The sequence below is a fragment of the Equus caballus genome, chromosome 2, assembly GCF_041296265.1.
Source record: "Equus caballus isolate H_3958 breed thoroughbred chromosome 2, TB-T2T, whole genome shotgun sequence".
Classification (NCBI taxonomy): domain Eukaryota; kingdom Metazoa; phylum Chordata; class Mammalia; order Perissodactyla; family Equidae; genus Equus; species Equus caballus.
This window is the reverse complement of record NC_091685.1, coordinates 40,758,825-40,779,751: the sequence shown is the minus strand read 5'-3', so window position 1 is coordinate 40,779,751 and position 20,927 is coordinate 40,758,825. Positions and strand designations below refer to the sequence as shown.

Genomic DNA, 20,927 nt, shown 5'->3' with positions numbered 1-20,927 from the left:
CATCCTTTCTCCTGCCCCTTCTTCAACAAGTCATCAGCAGAGGGGACCAGGAGGCCATGAAAGGCAGGAGCAGCCCCAGTCCTTGGTGGCACTTACTGACTTCCTGGTTGCTCTCCCTCCCCATGGGGCGGAGCTGAGCCACATTCCTATTCTGCCCCTGACCCACCATGCCTGGCACAGATGGGCTGAGCTGGTAGAAGGGCAGCTGGAAGAGCAAGTTCTGGGCCAGTTACCCAGAGCTTAAAGGGGCCCAGCTGCAGGGGGGTGGTGCAGCTCACCATCTATCTCTAGCGTGCCAGCCAGCACCTGTGGAGCAGGGAACACTCGATTCTCGCCCCCACTCCTTCAAGGGGGAAACAATCCTCCTTCAATGTGTCCTTCAGGGGTCCCCACCGGAATTTCACTTCCTCCAGAAAGCCCTCCTGGATCACCATAGTCTGCAGGGACCCCTTCCTCCGAACTCTCATCACATCCTGCTCTTTGTGGTAGCACTTTTGTAACAACTTGTTTAATTACCCTTTATCTTGTTAGACTGCAAGATCTGTGGGATGGGACCACGGTTTCAGCACAGCGCCTGACCCAATAAATATTTACTGAATGAACAGAAAACTAAGTGCTTCTCAAGTTCATTAGGGGAAGAGCTGGGTTGGGAGGTGTGGCCTGACTTCTGCACAAGCCTTGTGGTGTCTGCAAGGGTGGGGACTCCCTGGGTGAGACTGAGACTGAGACTGAAGCCTCTTCTCTTGGGTCTCTGACCCTCTTAAGCCTCAGACTCACCTCCAAATGCCCTTTACAGGGCTCTGCCTGGAGAACAAAAAAGGCCACAGTTGTTCCAACATTCTCTGGGAGAGAAACAACTGTTGCCGGCCAGGCCCTTACTGAATAAATCCAACAACTGTTTGCAGTGCAGTGCAATTCTCTCCCTCTACCTCCTGTCTCTGTCCCAAAAAGGAGAAAAGGAAATTGAAAAAAAGATGGGGGAAAATCCCATCCCAAGCCCCACAATCTCCCTACACCCACTATCAAGTCTGTCTGAAAATGTTATTAACACAAAGAGGGCACAGGGACAGCCACCTGCCACTGCAGACAACTGGGACAGCCGCAGCATAGGGAGAGGCTGTGAGATCAGGACCCAAAAAAAGGAGGCGAGGGAGTGAAGGTTGGGGGGGAGGGTGGGAATGTTGGGAAAGGGGAGAAGGGGTAGCAGGAAAGATCAAAGAAAAGGGAGAGACTCCAGGGCAGTGGAACACCCGGCCCTGCAGTTGCAGGAAAGAGGCTCTGAGGATGAGGGGAGGGAGAGGCCAGAGACCTGCAGAGACACCAGGAATCCAAGGACTCAGAAAGGCTCCTGGAGGCCAGGTTGAATGCTGAATTCGGAGGCAGGTTTACGTGGGGGCAGTAGATACAATGTGGGGGAGGTGAAGGAGGGAAAGAGAAGTTGACTGGGGAAGAGAGAGAGGTCTATTAAAAACCTCTCAGTGCATAACACAAAATGTCAGGGTTTATAGCTTCATTCTTGGCATTGCCGGGACTGAGAACCCTGCACAGAAATGTCAAAGCTTGTCATGTTTAATCACCTGCTGTTTGTTAACACCTTCCCTGCAAGGAGCCTGTCTCAATCTGCCCCTGGGCCCCCAAGGGACCCGGAAACAGAAAACATCCCCGTCTCCTTCTCTGGGCTCTTGCCCTGCCTCAGGGTCTCAAGGGAGGAGCACCATTCGCTATCTATCTGAGGGCTTCCTAGAAGCCCCAAAGTGACCTTCCTATCAGGCAGGCCAGGGAAAGGGACCCATGTAGTCTTAGCAAGGGGCTGTGACCTCAGGCTGGGATGGTGTGCTTAGAATGGCCGGGGCCAGAGTGCTCCTGGGCTGACTGCCTTTCCCCTGCTCCTTCTGCCTGCCTTTCCAGCGCTGTCTGTTCATTCTGTCTAATCCAGTCCAGGTCCCCGACTCTGGGGGTAAGAGACAATAAATAAAGGAGGGCCCACTCAGATCCCCGTAGCCTGGAATTCACCAATCTGTCTGCTTGAACAGCAACTGCCACATAACATCTAACATTCAAAGCCACCATCCTTCCAGTTACAATCCCAGATCACACCATCTGTGGTTCTGGCTTGGCTTTCTCTCTGAGCAAGCTTTGCTAGGTTGTTTAGACTAGGAATTCTCAGTACTACTGCCCCATAATTCCTTCCTCTGGGGCAGGGGTAGGTGTGGAGTGGGAGGGTAGAATAGGCCACTTGAGCAGCACAAGTTTTCCCAAGAATACCTGGCTGTTATCCACCTCTGAAAGCACAGTGTGGTCAACACCGGGAAAGGAGCTGGGTCCTCTCTCAGATTACACCTGCGCAAACTCAATACAGTCACAGGCTCAAACCCCATGCAGGGACAGCTGTCTGCAAAGCACCAAGCAAGTTTATCCCATGCCGTCCCCAAGGCAGCCCTGTTACTTCTAGGAGCAATGAAGGCCACTGGTGAGCCGAAGTACAAGGGTCTCCCAGTGAACTGAGGGCGATGTCCCGAACTTCCCTTCAGGAAAGTCAATGCTTACACAGAAATATATCCGACAAACGCATCTGCAACGCTGTCCCCTAGGAGAATGCCCGTTCATTGAGACCTTCTTCCTGAAAAGTCCTGTGTCCAGTCTGTTCATTTCCATTTCACCATAGTGAAAAGTCAGAATGCTTTCTGACTCCCCTTCAATCCTTCCCTGCGAACCGATGGGAGCACCCCTTTCTCAGCAGATAATGTACTTGCATCAACAATTGCATTTTATCTTGCAGGAAAGGCCCAGGGATAGGTCCACATATTACAGGTGGGATATATGTGGGGTCCAGAGATGCTGGGGATGTGAGCCAGGCAGCAAAGCAAATATCCAGGAGTAAAAGTGTCTTCCATTCAACGCTGCCATCGAAATGGTCCTCAGGGAAGGCCCTCCTTCCCATGGGAGGGACAGTCTACTCTGTCTGTCTCCCCGCATTTGGGAATAAAACCGCCAGCGTCTCTAAGCCTCCTGTTTCCATACCTGTGAAACAAGACAACTCCCTATGTCTTTCTCCCAGGGAGCTGATGAGGAGAAATAGGATGTTAGATGTGGTGTGCTCTGAATCTCTCAGAAGGAAAGCCCTAGGTAAACTCATGGGCGTTCTGCTGTCCTAATTCTGCACATTGTACCATGTCCTCTGCAAAAGCCACATCCGAATTCTGATGGATGAGGGAGGCGCTCAGTGTCAAAGGGGTGGTAGGGAGTGGGGTCACTGCTGCAAGGACTTTTCTATGCCCAGCAGAGGTTTTCAGGCAGCGCCCTGTTGTGTCTGGGGAGGTGTGTGTGCACACCGACTCGAGTTCACACGCACCCAGTTGAACGCAGCAGCCCATAGAGCGTGCCTTGATTACTGTTGGGCTGTTTTAGGTGGAGCCAGTTGTAAGTAACCCATCCTGGACAGATGGGTTATTGTAGTTTATGAGGAGCTTGAGCTCCCCAGGACCCCGAGGGAGGGGCTGTGTCAATCACCCCATGCTCCTTCCTCCAAGAGTGAGGGGGTTCATGAGAAGATCTACCCAGCCCTGGGCAAGCCAGGGTGGTTGGTCACCATGTTGCTGACTACATGGTGCGACAGTTGGAAACTGCTCCTGAAGCCCCGCCTTCTTGATTGTCAGGAGAAGTGCTCTGTCTCCTGGGTGAATTGACAACACAGAGCCTCTCATATGTAGGGAGGTCAACCTTGAGCCTCTCCTGCCTGGGAGTTTTGAAAAGCTGGTCCCAGTCATTCAAAAGGACCTTGAACACACATGGAACATGTTCTCTCAACTCAGCAGGCCCTGGTGGAGCCCAAGAGGAGCTAGGGAACGGGGCCTGGCCTGAGGTTTGGGGGAGCCCCCTGGTCTAGAACTGTTTTGCCCAAGCCACTTGGATATATCAGATGAGCATGGCCTCCTAGCCAGGCCCCCTGGTATAATCCTTCATTAATTTACTATTCGATGGGAAATTACTCCTTGCCCAGGAATATAAGTTTTCATCTTATTTTAAGTTAGATTCTTAAAGCAATTACCAAGGCATCTGGCGATGACTTCACCGCTGCAGCCAGGCCCTGGAGGGGAGAAGGGCAGCCCTGAAGTTGCACAGACCCCTGGCTCCAGGCCCCCGAGGGGAGTTCAGGGAGATCTGGGAGCCCCTAAACACCTGTCCTGGGTCCTGGGAGGGAAGTGGGGGGGTACGCTGCAATCTCTGATATTTGATGTTTGCGGAAAAACTCCTTTCCAGCACCACCTGCCCCATGAACCTATGGTGACAGTTGTTGAAAAGCCTCAGCAGCTGGTGCCGCGGGAGCATTTTCTATTTTTAATTGTTTGATCGGAATATTAACTCATCTAGGCCCGTTCCCAAGACACACTTGCCAGCCAGAGGGCTTCCCCCATTTCCAAGACCTTCCTCTCTTTCTCCCTGTCTACTCAGAAATCAACTTTGAAATTAATAGCTGGAGACACAGACCTCTGTGAGTTTGCAAAGGATCAGAGCACTGGAGAGAAAAAGAAAGTAGACTCTTCACCCAGAGGAGCACCCTGAGCAGACCTCTGCTCTTCTCTCTGAGGCACTGACCCGAGGCTCAGGGCAGGAGAAGCTGGCTTAAGCATCCAAAGGCACTGCCACTCCTACCTGACCCCACTTTCCTTGGCTAAAGGAAGACTCAGCCTCACCCTCTCCCCGCCTGTCAGCTCCACTAACCCAGTCTGCTCACTTGTCAACCTTGAGGGCCAAGCAGAGGGGCTGGGGACATTCAGGAGGCCCCCTGAGAGGGAGCACTGGGAGGGAGGCATGTGCTTCTGGGCTCCAAGGGGCTAGGGAAGAGGCTGACTTTCCCCTCAGCTTCCACTTCCAAGAGGAAAGGAGGGCAGCGTCTCTATGGAGCCCATGGGAGAACCTGCCAGCAACTCCCCATGGGAGCAACACCAAGGGCTCCCGGCCCAGCCTACCCCAGCAGGAAAGTCACATAAGCCAGCCTGAGCTACGAGCTACGTGTCACTCAAGCTTAAGACGGAACATGCTACTGGGAAGAGAGTGCTGGGGACAAGCCCAACTCCTTTGGCCCCCTCACCCTGTCCTAGGAAGGTGCCCTGCCCAGCACAGGGGCTACTTGGCCTCTTGGCCTCCTCTCCCCACATGCCCCTGGCCTCCCTGCCACGCTCTTCCCTCTCAAGGTCACAGGCCTGTCCACACCAGGAATATTTACTCACCAGACTGGCCCTGTTAGCAACACTCACCACAAATATGCTTTCTGATAAAGTTGGCAGAAAAAAAGTTCTAGAGCTCAAAACAATGTCAGAAATCACCCCCCACCCCCCACCAAGTGAGGGTGAGGTGGGGCCTGGAAACAGGTCACACCACCAGCTGGGAAGAGTCCTGGGGGAGGCTTTGGTCACTCTCGCTCTCACTTTTCTCCTTCCTGTTTTACTTCCAACATACAGCCTGTTGCCAGGGGACGAAGGGCTGGGGATGGTTCTAAGCTCTTGGCCCCCAAAAGGGCACAGTCCAGCAGCAGGGGCATGGGGCACGGCCCTCTGCTTCCTCTAGCCAGGAGCTCCCTTGGAGGCCTCTGGAGGACGAGGCCGGGCGGCCTCTTACCTCTGCTTCTCCCTGGCCCGTCTCACCTCACTGAGCCCCTTCCCACTGCCCGCCCTCCCTCTGTGCACATGGGCTTTAATGTTTTTATTACCTGTTTGACTCGCTGCCTTATTGCTTCTCCCCTTAATGGGGCCGTAACCGTGGAAACGAGGAATAAACGGCCACCAGAAAATGAGATGATTAAACAGGTCACCCTGGCAAAACAAACTCAGCCAAGGAACCTCTGGGGGTGGGGAGGGTAGGCTCCTCCTCCCCCAACTCATGGGCAGAAGGCTTGGACCAGACCAGGGACCAGCGGCCCTGACCTTAGAACTGGGGCAGATACAGTGGGGCGCCCCCTGCCGGGCAGTGGAGCACCAGGCCAATCTCTCCCTAAGGCCCTCCTGTCTCCCAGGCAGCCCTCCTGGCTTGCTGTGGCCTTGGGCTCTTGGGGTAAGGGGGTGGCAGGGAGGGAGGCCCTAGTCTAGAGGGAGGCGAGGATCAAAGCCAAGGAGAAGATGCACTTCTGGTGACACAAAGTTCCAGAATTCTCTCCCTGCTGGCTTCCTGAATGCCTCTTGCTTTCTCACTGCGCTGGAGTCCTCCACCTAATGCATCTCTTGTTCTCACGCAGCACATTCCTTCCCAGAGGGCCCCTTAGTTCATAGAGAAAGGCCTAGAAAAGCTCTAGCCCACTCTCCCAAAGCCAGGCAATGCCCTGGCCTCAGGCCGGAAGACAACAAGGGAGGGCCCTCTTGATTCTAGGAAGGTATAACAGCAGCCAAGAGCCTATGGCACTGGCTGAGACTATGGGGCTGGAAGAACCCTCAGCAGTCAGCTTTTGGGAAGCTCTAAGAACAGAACCCAAAGCCAGCTCAGGAGCAGCTCAAACATCAAGCCAGGGGGTATAGGTCTGAAGCTCTGGCAATGTGAAGTGTGCCTTCAGTATGAGCCCTTCTTTCTGACCTTACTCCCTACACTGGTTCTACCTAGCTAGAGAGGTCCTGAGACTGGGAGAAGGACCTAGAGATGATGGAGACGCTGTAGTGAGGTCTGCCTGGGGAGAGATGGAGACCAGCAAGGGAGGAAGCAGAGGAGAGCCCCAGACCACCCAATGGCCACTGCCCTCCTGCCCTCACCTGGCAGTAGACTGCGTGTGCCAAGTCTGAGCTCACACCCCAGACCCTCCCAGCTCCAAGCCACAGTCATGGTTAGTAGCTAATGCAGGGCCCCCATCCAACCATATAATGCCTATCTTTATCCTTATGCCCTCTTGCCTCCTTCATGTCATCCCTAATCCCAGCCCTACTCCTTCCTGTAAACCAGGCTATAGAAAACTCTCCAGGAGCTAAAACCCAGGTCCCAAGGGAATCGGCCGACATTTCCTGCCTGCCTCCTTCTGCCCCCACTAAGAAGCCAGGAGGCACTTGGCAAAGAGGCACATCAATCAATCAATTCCATGAGCACTAACAGTGGGAAGGCGCAGGACTAGCCCTGTACCGAGAACTGGGAAGAGATGTCAATGCAGAGTTAGCTCTCATGGTCGCCATTAGGAGCAGCAGCAGAAGAAGAAAGCAGGGTTCCTGGCTTTGGCCTCTTGGGGCCAGCGTACAGAAGTCTGAGCACCACCCTGACACACCAATGTCATGGGCATAAACAGATCCCTGAGCAGCAGGCCCCCAGCCAGCCTCTTAACTCTTTCCAGGGCAAACTGGGTGTGAGGCTGCAAAGGGGGAAGGGGCGTGAAAGGTAGGCAGGAGGGCTTGGCTTTAGGGAACAGAGTGGCCTGAGCAAAAAGGGCAGAAAACCATGGTTGTACATGAGGAGCAAGGATTCTGCTCTCAGAAGGGGTGAGGAGCGCAGGGCAAAGGAGAAGAAGGTGGGTGGAAGTCTAGAGGTGTGGGTGGTGCAGGAAACACCCCTCTGCCTATCTCCATCTGTCCCAATACCTCCCATCCTTTATCAAGTTCAAAGGCCACTCCTTCACAAAGCTCCCTGGGCTCTCTGCCCCTGCGCTCCTCTGCCTGGTGTGACAGATCAACACACCTGTCTCCTTCCACCAGGCAGGGCCAGGAAACCTAAAAAGGACCAGGCGGTCTTCATTTCTGCAGCTTCTGCAGCGGGTGCTCCCAAATGCTTACTGAACTGCAGACCTCACCACCTGCATGGGGTCTCTTCTCGACGGGATGACATGTCCTAATGAACCTGGGGTGTGAGGATGTTATTCTCTAATCGGGCAGCCAGAGGAGTACAGGCTGGACTACCAAGTTGCTGCCTTCCACAATCATTCCAAGTGAAGCAGCCTCTTCTCCTCTGCACACTGGGGCCAGCAGTGCTCCTCCTCTTCCTCCCTAGCTCCTGCCGCGTCCTGCTGTACCCTGGCCTAGCTACCCCAGAACAGCTGCTGCTTGCCTTGGGGACCCCCAGACTGTAATTACTACAGAGCAACTTCCTTTCTCCCTGAAAATGAGGAGGAGAAAGAAAAGGAGGAGAGGAGGAGGGAGGGACGGAGGAGGAGGAGGGGGAGGAGGAGGAAGAGTGGCAGCAGCCAGGGTGGTCAGGGATTAAAAGTCAGCTCTGGGAGGGCAGTGTTAAAGGACAAGCCTTGGGGCCTGGGGTGTGGGGGGCAGGAGTGGCGGGGGGGGGGGGGTCAAGGGTAGAGAAATAGCCTGACCCCTCTAAGAATGGTGGGCTAACCAGAGGAGGCTGATGGAGGGGGCAGGCGCATCAATAACCTGGGCAGGGTCCAAGAAGAGGAGGCGTCAGGGCCCAGAGCCTTCCTAGGCCCCACCCAATCCCCTGCCCAGGGACTTGAGCCAGGGGCAGCTTCTTTAATGAGGAGATGCTGCTGCTGTGACTCAGCCCTCCAAAGGTACCTCCATTTATTTTATTTTTCCATCATAAAAACCCAAGCTGCAACTCAGCCAGATTCCTTGGCGTTGGGGGATGGGGAACATCAGTAGTGACAGCAAGGCCCACAGCAAAGTTCTGACTAACCGGCCCCTGTGCCCTCCTTGCAGAAGAGAGTTAATGGGTTCCCCTGGCTGGTCCCTACAGGCAAAAAGGGCCTCAGGTGGGGCCCCTCTAGGGATCCTTCCAGACCTGCCCTCACTGCCTTTGCCTCTTGTTGGCGGAGAATGGCTACCCCAGGCCTTTCATCCTGAGTTTTGCCTGACGTCTTATAACTAGTGTCAGGGCTGGTTCAAGGGGCTACTGCACAGTCCAGAGCTGCCTGATTCTCATGCTTTCTCTCAAGGAGAAGATCCAAATGATGTGCTTCTCCCCTCGTCTACTCAACCTCTCCCTGCAAGACTGCCCCACTGAACCTCCCAGGAAAATCAAGTTGGGAGTCAGAGAGCCGGAGACCTTGAAGGTCAGCTGATGCTCAAGTCCCTCCAAATGTCACAGCCAGCCTCTGTTTGAATGGTACCAGGAAACTTGTTTCTTCCAAGACAGCCCATTCTGTCCTTGGCTCTGACAGCTCCTTCCTGCCAAGATGGCACCAAAGCACCTATCCCCTGCAGCAGACTGGCAAAACCGGTGCCCCACCTGACTGCACGGACTGGCCCCAGCTTAGACTGGTTGTGTGGGTGTATCTGGCCAAGTAAAGGCTTGAGGAAGGAAAATCGAGGGCAACCTGCTCTGCCCCAAACCCAGCATAGAATCTCTTCCTCCAGAAACAGTATAAGAATCTTCCCAATCCCCAGGATACATTGAGTCTAAGGTGTAACCAGAGCCAGCAAGGTTCCTAGAAACCTCCATTCCTGGCAAGGCCCTGGCCTTGAATCGGCGGCTCATAGAAGTCCTGGGAGTCTGGAGGTAGGCTGATACAGGGCAGCAGGGGCTGGGTTGGGGAAGTCAAGTTCTTTGCTTGCTGGGGTCGGATACCACCTGGAAGAAGTCTGCTGCCTTTCTTCTCCTACCTTGAGACTGTGCCCTCGAAGCACGTGGCTACTAGGAAATTCCACTCCAAGAACCAGGCTACTGAGCCAACTTGGCTCAGCTCCCTTGACCCCATCCTTCCTGGCCTCCTCCACAGCTGAAGCCGGGCCAGGATGCAACGCAGGGTCTGTATGCAACACAAGGGGGTCCCAGCCTAGAGTTCCAGCAGAGCTTATCCCAGGGAAAAAGAAGCAGGCCTGGCTCAGTGAGTGGCACCGATTCCTCTCATTGACTCACCTCAACAACATGGCCACAGCCACTGTGCTAAGTGGGCAGTGTCGCCCCGCACTGGCTCCCCTTGCAGTCCCTGGCCATCCCTTTGAAATTTCTCTCTTGCCTATTTGGTCCTTTACCTAGCAGAGCCTACCTTGGATCCTCTGTTAGACTGCTCTGGCCCTGGAGAGCCCTTCCCCTTCTCAAGTTGCCCCTTGGGAGAGTTGGGCAAATACAATCAGATCCTTAAAAACCAAGGGCAAGTTCCTCCTCAAAGCTCTATTGCTATTTGACAGCCCCTCTCACCCCGGCCTCCAGTTTTGTTCAGGGCCTAGGAATCAGCCTAGTGGGGCCTAATCCTGGGGAGTTTCCCACCTGCAGGATGGATTCACCTGTGTCTGAAAGCTTCCTCCCTCCTCCCCTCCCCTCTCGGCTCCCTCCCCCAGGGAAATCACTTTAAAAGGGCCTAATGGAACTATGTCCTCCTCTCTTCCTCTCTCTCCTCCCTCCCTCTCTCTCTTTCCTTTTTTTTATTAGCATTTGTGGAATTTATTCCCAAACTCTCCTAATCTTCCGTACACAACCATTTGATTTGCATAACCCAACCCCCTCTCATAAAAACTGGCTGCTAGTTTAATTAAAAAATGTAAATTTGCTGTCATCTCGGGGCCTGGTGAATTAGGACGACATCGGCATTTTTTATTGCTAAAGACGTCCAGATTGATCCAGCCCTTGGCTGAACTATGGTGAGGGAAAAGGGGTCTACATGGCCCCTGAGGGTCTTGAGGTCCTGCTGTCCCCTCCTGAGAAGCCTTGGTTCTCCCACCACCACTTATGGCCAGAGTGCTTCAGGATCTAGACCTGTCCGAGGCTGGAGGAGGTGATGTTAATCCATGATCCAATGCTTATTGGGTCCCTGGTGCCAACAACGCTTTGGGGCCTGTGCCTCCAGCCTTGTACTGTGCTAGAGAGGTCCTCAGTGGAAGCTGCCCATGGTCCCTCAAAAGAAGAGAGCCTCTTACAGCACCAGCAATGAGCCCTGACCAAAAATGAGGCCCCTGGCCCTGGCTGTGTCCAGGAGAATATTCCGAAGGTAGACGGAAGATCAGCATGGAGTTAGCCCAGACACAAGCTCTGAGGGGAATCTCAGAGTTCCCACCTGCTTCCCTTTTTTAGTGAAGAGGGGAAAAAGCTGCTTTTCTTTCGAAGTTTTGAGATTAAGTGAAACTTCCAAGTTCAAAGAAAAGGCTGAGATGGTATCACCAGATGACTCCTCCAGGAAACAGCCAGTACTTTGACACCCTGGACCTCCCCTCACTGAGTGGCCAGAGTCCAGCGTGGGTCCTGCTGGGAGTGCCCTGCTCTAGCTACTGGAGGGACCAGATGACCTCAGTGGCCCTTCTAGCTTCTAGGAAAAGTTTCCAGAGCCTGTCCCCGGAGTGCTGGGAGAAATGTCTCCCTAGGGCCCAGGAGAGATGCTACTGAAGGTTCTGCAACTGCAGGCTCAAGAGGCCCTCTCTCTAGTCGGGGACACCCTACAGAAGGGCTCTGGAGTTGTGCCCTCACAGCAGACGAGGAGGGACTGGGTTGGTGTAGGGCAGGAGGACGGACGCCAGCTCCAGCTGGCACCCAGGTTATGAAGAGGAAGACCAAGAGGGCCTGCCTTCCAGCTGAGTAATGCCTGGGTCCCATGTGCCCGCCCACAAGCAGAGGCTCGCCTGTCCTAGGTAGGGGGTGGTGCCTTACCACCTGGCCTGTCTGTAAGGTCTACTCTTGGCTGGGATGGGTGGGGGCCCCATTTCCGGAGAAAGGAGGTGGGACCCGAGAAGGAGGCGATGAGACACCTGATTAGAGGTGGGGGTGGCTGCTTCTCTGTGGGAGTGGAGGGCAGGGAGGGGCAGGGTGGCAGGAGTGGCCTTAGACACCTTCACCACTTTGCCCAGCAGGGGGTGTCACGCCCTACCTGGGCACAGAGGTCCTGAGGACCTCCACATCAGATTCGCCAAGATCATACCTGGCTGGACATAGTCTTAAAACTCTGTGAACAACTCCTTCCCCCACAAAGACACACCCTCTTCCCAAAGCAGGCCACCAATGTCACCCACCCTGGGCCCCCCAGTGCTGCCTCCTTCCCTCTCTGCCCACTCCTCTTTGACCTCAGGAAGTCAAATGTCAGCTTGTGGGTCCCAAGGGGCAATGCCATGAACTTGGGCCCACTATAAACAACAACTCTAACAGCCACCAATAACACCTATACTTCTATAAATGAAACAGAAGGGTTCAGAGATCGGTCTCAATGAATTGTCACCCTATTACTGACTTCTTTTAAAAACATTTAGGAAAAAGACAGCTGCTTTTGTCAGCCTAGGATCTGAGGGTCCTGGTCAAATCTGGTTTCAATCGAGAGGGCTAATGGGAAGCCTGATTAGCTTACGGTAAACCATACTCTGGACTCAGGCTGGAACCCCAGATCGGGAGAGAAATATTGAATAAAATTAGATTAAAATCAATAAAACACCAAAATCTCAGTATAAACTCTGTCCCAGGCCAACATCATGCTATCTGGAACCCTAGCCTAGGCGCCATCCTAGGCCCCCCAAAACCCAGACGTCCAAAGTTAGTAGTTTGTCTGGTCTACCCCCTCCCAGGGTGGGGGCTAAAAAGGGGGATGGGAGAGAGCCCTGGGCCCCTCACTTTGAACTAACAGCCGCCTCATCCCACGGATTCTCAGGTGAAAAATACTCATTAGCCATAATAAGCAGCTTGATCATCCGACACAGCCTTGTCCCAAATAAATTAAATTCCTTTACCTTGAGACAGTCGCCCCGAAACCAGACTAACCACCTTTCCCAACAGGACGCTGCTTTCAAAAACTAAACCACCCCCCACTAAAAAAATAAAAACACACACCCCACAGCCAGACACACAGAGATCTTTGCAAGAGAAAAAAAAAAAAAAAAAAAAAAAAACAGAAAAAACACGGAGGCATTCAAAAAACACGGAGAACAAAAACCCCCACAAAAAACCCCTAAATCCTCTCTCTCTGGGTGCCCCCCAGCTCCTTCTCCCCTCGTTCTTTCATAATGACAAGCATCAAATTAGTCACAGTCACTAGGCAAGTAACAAATACCAACAACAATATCATCAGAAGCCTCGCGATCCAGAAACCAGGGCGAGAAGCGCAGCCGGCACCGGACCCTCTCCCGGCCAGCCCCCACCCCCTGCTCAGCTGCTACCTCATTGGGCTAAAAATAATAACTTCCGTAAAAGAACCGAAAGAAAAGTGAAAGAGCCTCCCTGGTTCCCACCGGCCGGTACCTGTACCAAGATCCATTCTCCTCTCTTTGGTCCCAAACTCTTCGAGGAACGCCAAAAAAAGAAAAGGAAAGAAAAAAAATCTGTTTAGTCTCTCGCCGTGGCCCCCACTCCCCAGCCCGGCCCCCCTCCTCCGGCCGCCGCACCCCCATCGAGGGGCACACGAGTCCCCGGGACCGGGGGAGAAACGAGCGGGGGCACCCGGCAGGGAGAGCGAAAGTTTCTCCCTCCCTCCGCGCTCGCTCTCACGCGCCGGCATTGCACACTCGAAGCAGCTCGTCTCTGCTCTCGAGTTTATTAAACTAAAAGAGAAACTATTTATAGCCGCGGCCCGGGTCGGGGGGCCCGGCCGGCCCGCCAGGCCGAGGGGCGCCCCCGCCGCGCCCGGCCCCGCTCCCGCCGCCCCGCCCGCCCGCGCCGGGGTCGGAGCCCGAGGCGGCGCCCCCTGCCCTCCCCCGCCCCACTCCGGTACTCACCATAGTCGGAGAGTCGAAAGCCGAATTCACTTAAATAATCAACTTTCATAATACTTAATTAATGCCTAATTGCAACTGATTACTCCCCGAATAACAAGTTGTTTTAAAGCCCTGATGTCATTGCTCCTGACGGTAACACTCAGGGTAACAGTTTGGCAGGAGGGAGCGGGCGGGCGGGAGCGGCCGGGGGCGCTGCCAGGCGCCGAGGTGATTGGCAGGGCGGCCGCGGCGCCGCCTCCTCCGGGCCGGGCCCGCGCCGCCCCGGCAGGTGAAAGAGCAGAGCTCGGCCCGCCCGCGCGCGCCTGCCCGCCCGCCCGCCCGCCGGGATGCCGGAGTGAATGGGCTCGCGCTCGCCCGCCCGGCTCCCTCACGCGCGCGCCCCCGCCCCACTCCCTCACACACGCGCGCCCTGCGCTCGCTCTCACGCGCGCGCGCCCCCGCCCTCGCTCCCTCACACGCACGCGCGCCCTCAGCGCACCGGCCCGGGCGGCCGGCCTTATTGGCTCAGTGATTCCCTAAACCTTCCGAGCAGAGAGGCGGGGACTCGGCGCCCGAGGCCGGGCCGGCCGGGCGGGGGCGCGACGGCCGAAGCGGGGCCGGGCGGACGGCGCTCGCGCCCCGCGCCAACTCCGGCCGGACGCCGGCGGGCGCGCGCCCGCATGGCTCCCCTCTGCGCTCGGGCCCCGCGAGCGCGACTCGACGGCGGCCGCGCGCGGACTCGCTCACAGGCGCCGGCCGGCCGAGGGCTGGCGGCGCGTGCGGCCGCGCAAACTTTTCCGCGGGGGCGGGCGCAGGTGTGAGCGCAGCGGAGCCGAGCCGCGCGCCCCCGTGCTCCCCGTCAGGCGCCCCCGGGCTCGCGGGGTTGGGGTACCAGGGCCCGTCATACGCCGATCTCCTCCCGGTGGTGGTGGTGGTGGTGGTGGCGGCGCTTTTTCAGTTTGAAGGAGAAAAGACGCCCGGGCGGCGGCCTGGCGCTGCCCCGCTCCCCGGGCCGCTGCGGGCTTCAGGAGAGTGCGGGGAGCCCCGGCTTCCGCCGCTCCGGTTTGGCTTTGCCTTTCCCTGGGCGCTGGCGCCCTCCCCGCCGGGCCGACCCTGGCCCCCGCACGCCCCTGCTCTCCCGCCGTTCTCCTCCTCCTGCCCGCAGTTCACCCCAGCCCCGCGCCTGCTTCCACCCTCACCCCGACGGCAGCCTGTCCCCCAAGCGCCCCCACCACAGATCCGCGCCCTCACTTGGGCTTCCTTCCCGCCCTCCTGTCTTTGCTGCGCCCCACGAAGGGTCCTGGCAGACGGCAAGGCACCCCTCAACCAAGGGGCCAACGTCCTGCCACCTGCCCCTCCGACAGCGACAAGGGCCGCATTCCCTGCCTGCCGGCTCATCGCGGGACCACGGCGCCTCCTCCTCTCCTTGCTGCTCCTCCTTCTCCCCCAGAGAAAGCGCTCTGGTGGCTCTCCGTCCCCAGACGTCCCTGCTGCGGGTAGCCATGTTGAAATTCCTTAAATTTTAGTGACCCAAGTTACCCACTGGGGGTGTATGTCAAGGAATGAGGCAGCCAGGCCGGCGGGAACGTGGGCAGTTTTGCTGCTGAAGTACCTGGAGCTGTCACTAGCTCTCCCTCTGTCCCTTCTGTGCCCACTCGGCCGCCTTCCTCCCCTCCCTGGAGTCAGCGGAGGCCACAGGCCTTCACTCAGGGGAGAACAGGACGGGGCTCTCGCTGGGCTTGGGGCCGCATTCAGCAAAATGGTGCTGGCCTATTTTTGCAATATTTGTATTTTGCAAAGGGAGGGGTCCAAGGAGGCCTCCAGGCAAAGAAGTCAGGCAGTTAAGAATCTACTCTTTCTCCCACCTTCCCCTTGTTCTTCTTCTTTTTCTTGATTGCTCTTTCCTCCCAAATGACCTCACGAGAAGGTAAGCATCCCTTCCCTCTTCAACTGCCAGGCCCGATGCCTTCCTGGCAACCCCCATTCCTAGCTGTCACACAACCCTCCACTCTTCAGGCCGGCCCCATCCCTATGTAAGAAGAGTAGCTGGAGAGGCCTAGAAGCTTCACTGAGCGTCCCTTACCCCTAAAACCCTGAATAAGGGAGCAGAGCTCCTTAAACCAAGCCTTGTGCTACCCAGAGGCTGGTACAACTGCTGGCACAGGGCAACCAGGCAGAGGGGACCATGAGCTTCTGCTCCCCACACAGGATCTCAGAGAGGCATCTCTGCGTCCAAATCTGCTCTGGGGTACACACATGCCTCTGGGGATTCCCACCCATGACTCCCCAAAGCAAGGCTTACAGCTTTGGGCTGTAATAACAGGCAATCAATCCCAAACCCCAGTCCTTAGTGTCTGCTTCCCCATCTGGGCAACTGGGCCTGAAGACATAGGGGTGGAAAGGTGATATCTGGGTGCATTTGAGGATGTCCACATGTATGGGGAGCTCCCTGCATACGTGACCCACATGGCCAGCTGGCTGCCTCGGAATGTCCTCTGGGCTTCTGCTGATGGTGGTCAGGGCATGGGAGGGCATGCCTTCCAGTTACCTAGGCAAGGCCAACTGGATTGGCTGCACAGTAACTTTGGGGCCTCTGGTGGACAAAAGCTGGAGAGGAATGTCTGAAGGGACAGAGCTAAGATTGCTGGAAGGAAGCAGACAGGGCTAGCTCAAGGGTCCCACCAAGCGCAGTCATGGTGGAGGGAGGTGTGGGCTGCCTGGAGAGCCTCTGCTCGGCCACGAGCAGGGCCACATCAGCCACTGAAGGTTTAAGAGGCCCTGCCCAAGAGTGAGGGGGCTTCGTGGAGGGGAACAGGCGAGAGAGGCGCAGAAAATGAGGCCATCTTGGTGTTATGATTTGAGACGGTCAGAGAAGAAAGCTGAGGCATGGAGCTCATGGGGTATAAGTCAGGGGCTGTGTAGTGGAGCGGTCCCCAGATTTCTCTCTTTCTCTTTGGGCGTGTGCTCTTATGAACAGGAGAGGCCCAGAACTCTGGCATCTCTGAGGCTATGGCCCATTTTTGCCTCAAGTACCCTGATGTGGTGACACCTCTTAGACACTGAGGCCAGGCCACAGTGAGGACATTTGTGCCTGAGACCTGGGGGACAGAAAGTCCAATGCCACAATTCCTCCTGGTCTCGAGGCCTTGGGCCCAGAGCCACTAGCTCCTCCTTTCCCCACCTCTCCCCCAAGAGAAAAAGTGGAGACCTGCACACAATCCCACCCATCAGGCCCCTCACATGAGCCCAGGGAAAACCATCAGCTCTCCCCAGGCAAGCTTCCCCCAGTTTGCCCACTCATCCTCTCTCCCTCCCGAGCCTGGGGCCTTCTCACTCACCAGCCTGTTTACACACCAGGTATCTCATGCTTTATCTGCTCTCATTTTGAATTTGTGACTTTCACATAAACTTGAACAAAGCTCCTTTTGTTCCTGCACTCCACCCCAGGATCCCAATAAACTGGTTCCCTCTGAGGCGACTGGGCCAGCGCACAGAAGCCTTGGCCAAAGGACTGTGTGTGCATGTGAACAAGCATGTTCGCACCTGCGAGGGAGTCCGTGTGCTTGCGTGTGAGTGCACTCCCCAGGCTAACAGAGGGAGGGGGTCAGGGAGAGTGGCGAGCAAGTCAAGTGTGGACGGGAAGCATAGTGGGGACGCAGGGCAGAGACCAGACACCGTGGCATGGGGAAGGGGTAGTTGGCCAGCAGGGCACGCCATAGTGTCGGGGCAGGAGGTAAACAGGGGCAAAGAAGGAACAAAGGGCAGAGGGGAGCAGCAAAGTGGGTGGCGGAGCAAGGGGCTGAGGCCAGGCTCAAGCCAAGTGTAAGGCAGATACAGGGATTGCATTATGGCGGGATCGGGGCTGGCACAGCCGCACGCTCGGCCCCGTAATCCTGTTAGCCAGCAATCTCCATTCCGAAAGAGCTTCATTTCTTTGTGAATATTTGTAAACTAGATATCTAATGGAAAATTATAGGAAAATTATAGTGAAATTCATGACGGAGAAATCCGATTATCCCTAATTCAATTATGCCATCTTAGCCCACACAGCACATTTCCCATTTTTTTCCCATAAATACCGATGCCAGGGGTCCCGGTAATCAAATAAAATTGAAAATCATCTTCCCATTAAATTCAATTAGCCGCAATTTCTAAAGCCTATCAGAGATTTTAATTACTAAATTATAAAATTCTCCAATGCTAAATTGAAACCAAAAAAATTGCACATCCTTATATTTCAGAGAAAAAAAGGGGGCCAGCCAAATCCTTGAAAAATGCCCTCCTCTCTGTGCCCAGCTCCAAAGCAGATTCCCCACCTGAAAGGACCTCACATTGCTGCCTACTTGCTGGGTTGGGGACGAAGCCAGGGGCCAGAAGAGAGGGCCCCATCAGGGGAGGGGCTGAGGCATATTAATTTAGCAGGGGGGCAAACCACACCTCCAACCCCAAGCTGCTTGGGGCTGGGCTGGCCCCTAGAGAGGATCCACCCTCCTCACTGGCTGTCCTGGCTACTGAGATGCCCTCCATTCTCTCCCCCCTCAAGAGGTCTATAATGGCCACCTTGTTGGCCCATGGACCAGGCTTGGGCTGAGGTCACAGCTTGGCCTCAGGGCTCTGCATGGTTCTGGGGCAGCAGAGCAGAGGCAGCCAGCTTCTTACCCAAGCACCAGCTCTTCAGCCACCCCCCTGGGTCCCTAGACAGCCTGGGCTGGGTCGGAAGTGGGAGTAGGACAGAGGCCAGTGTTGAGGGTGGACAGATATCACAGGATGGCTCTGGGGCCCCAAGTTGTCTCCAGAGCATTCCCAGGGGCCATGAGTCCTGGCAGCGTCCCAGCCTCCTGGGAGAAGAGCTGGGGATCAACATGGCCCAACTCTGGCGTCTCTCTGCACTTCCAGCTCATTCTCTGTTCTCCCTACCTTCCTCGGGGAAGCTGCCAGCCCTCAACTGGCCAGAAGGCCTGCCCTTGCCCCATGGGAGAGCTCATTCTCTCACCCCATCTCCTTTTAGGGAAGTGCTGGCCAGAACCCCAACAGCAGCCCTCCTTTCTCACCCCCCGCAGGCCACTTACCCCACTCTAAAGGCTGTGCTGGGAGTCAGAAGAGCCTAGGGAGGTGGCATCGGTGGTGGCATAAAGGGACCCTAGGTCTGAAACCCCAGTTAGGTGGCTGGGTGGGCAGCTGACAGGCCTGGCAGTTTCAGGGCAGCCAGCAGCAGAGTTACCGGCAGCCCAGCACCCAGGGAGCAGGGAGCAGGTTTAATTTGCCAGGCAGTCAGGAGTGCCAGCAGGGGAGGCACCCGCAAACAAAACAAAAACAAAAAAGTTAATTATCTTTGGCTTTTTCTTAATAAATATCCAAACTGGCCCGGCCGGATCCTCCGCTTTGGAGGGAGAGAGAAGAAGGAGGAAAAAACCCCAAACCAAACCCAGCAGACTCAGTCTCTCCTGTCTCCCTTTCCCTTTGTCTCTGCTCCTCATATTTATCTCTTATCAGAGGCAGAAACAGTTTCACATTAATTCCCAAATTTTGCAAGTCCAAGAGTGTGGCCACAAAAGTTGGTTGGTTTTTTTTCGTTTTTGGGGTGGGAAAGTGGGAGTGTGAAGAAGAAAGGGGCAGCTGAGAAGAAAAAGGATGAGACGACAGGACAGAAGCAAGAGAGTCAGAGAGGATGGAAGGAAAGGGACAGCGTGATGCAGGGAACTGAGCTGGTCCTGTGGTCCCATGGGCTTGGCCCAGCCTGTGGCCCCAACCTGGGCAGGACCTGTTCTGGAATGTTGTGCTGGCATTTTGTTTCGGTTACAATTATCAGTTACAGGAGATAGGGGGATTTCTCATTTTGAAACTCCAAAACCAGCTACATCTCATTGGCTACTTAAGCGTCCCCATTGCTGCTGGTTCCTGTGCCAACCCTCCCTCCAGGAGCTTGGCTGGGGAAGGAGGGAGGCTGGCTGTCCTTCCGAGGGGTGTGAGATTTTTCTGTATGGAATCGCAAGTGTACCTGGAGAGAGAGATGCATGTTGCCAGCTGGGTCTATGTGTTTGCATGGTGCTCATACACGCCTGAGCCCATGCTGTTAGAAATATGTGGCTGGGCACATGGGAGGGACAGCCAGGACATCAGGCAGTCCCTCATGGAGCACCAGCTCTGGAGTCCCACTACTTCAGTTCAAACCCCAGCTCTATCACTCACTGGCTGTGCAAACTTAATCAAGTCACTGACCCTCTCTGAGCCACCATTTTCTCAGCATCAAAGGGAATAATAATTAGTGATTGCCTAGGGCAGAGGGTGGGGGGAATGGAGAGTGACTGCTAATGAATACAGGGTTTCTTTCTGGGGTAATGAAAATATTCTAAAATTAGATAGTGGTGATGGTTGCACAACCTTGTAAATATACTAAAAACCACTGAATTGTACACTTGGCATGTGAATTATATCTCAATAAAGTGGTTATAAAGAAGCAGGGACGAAAAGGAGGAATAATAGCACTTACTGCGCAGAGTTGTCATAAGGGCCTAGCACATAGCCTGGCACAGAGTAAACGCTCAATCAGGATTACCAGTTAATATGGATCTGGGCGGGTGGGTTGGCATCCTGGGGCCTGGGCTGGTATTCCTGAATGTATACTGCTGGGTGCTTACAAATGTTTACCTGGGTCCCTGGTGCTGGGCCAGCAGGTTGTCAAGCACCACCCCCTCCGGACCCCCAATACTTGATCGAGGCTCCTGGGTGGCTGCTCCCTGGCAGGGATGGGAGAGTGCATGGCCCTCCTCCTGCCTCCCTGCCCGGGTCCCTGGAGAGGAGGCTGCCCACTGTGGCAGGCAGACTCTGCCGTTCACTCTCCCCGTCTCACAGAACACTCATATTTTCCATGTGCAGCAGACCGTGAATTCACCTTCATACTAGTTACAGGGTTATTTAGCTTCTCCTGACACTGACAATCACCAAACTTTAATTCGCTGCTTGGCTTCTCCCTGCTGTGCCCTCTGCCCACCCCCAAAATTCCTGGGAGAGGATAGGAAGAACCTAGGTCCGGCCCCCTCTTGCCAAAGCTTGCCCTTCAGAGTGATGGAGTGATGGCTGGGGTGGGGGTGGGGGGGGGTCAGAAGGAAAAGATGATGGGCAGAGGGCAGGGGAGAGAAGAAGTACCACCAGGGCTAAGGGGAGCTTCCATCCTGCTCCTCCAGCCTGACACTAATGTATTCAACCCGACATCCATCCTGTTGTGAATGAAGACTCACTGACTGGGCTGTGGGTCTGAGGGCTAGCAGCCGCAGCCAGGACCTACGGGGTCAGGACTCGCTGAGCTCCCAGGACCAGGCAGCTGGCATGGGCTGGCTCCTTTGCCTGATGCTGGACGAACAGGTGCCCATCTGGGAACCCACCCAAGGGAGCCCATTCTTACCA

The 20,927-nt window shown here is 55.4% G+C and overlaps 1 protein-coding gene across 8 annotated transcripts in view; it reads right to left on the bottom strand.

Annotated features, from left to right (window-relative positions):
- CASZ1 (castor zinc finger 1) overlaps nt 1-20,927 on the bottom strand; it is a 150,220-nt gene that overhangs the window by 43,255 nt on the left and 86,038 nt on the right. For 4 of the 8 annotated variants that reach the window (XM_070253638.1, XM_070253616.1, XM_070253615.1 and 1 more), the window contains one exon: nt 13,072-13,110. The exons of 2 other annotated variants lie outside the window; for them this stretch is intronic. In XM_070253638.1, the coding sequence (XP_070109739.1) occupies nt 13,072-13,087 (16 nt within the window). In that variant the 5' untranslated portion in view covers nt 13,088-13,110. Of the gene's footprint in view, nt 1-13,071; nt 13,111-13,544; nt 13,716-20,927 lie in introns of those variants that run through there. 2 more of the 8 variants (XM_070253611.1, XM_023635812.2) reach the window with 2 other exon arrangements.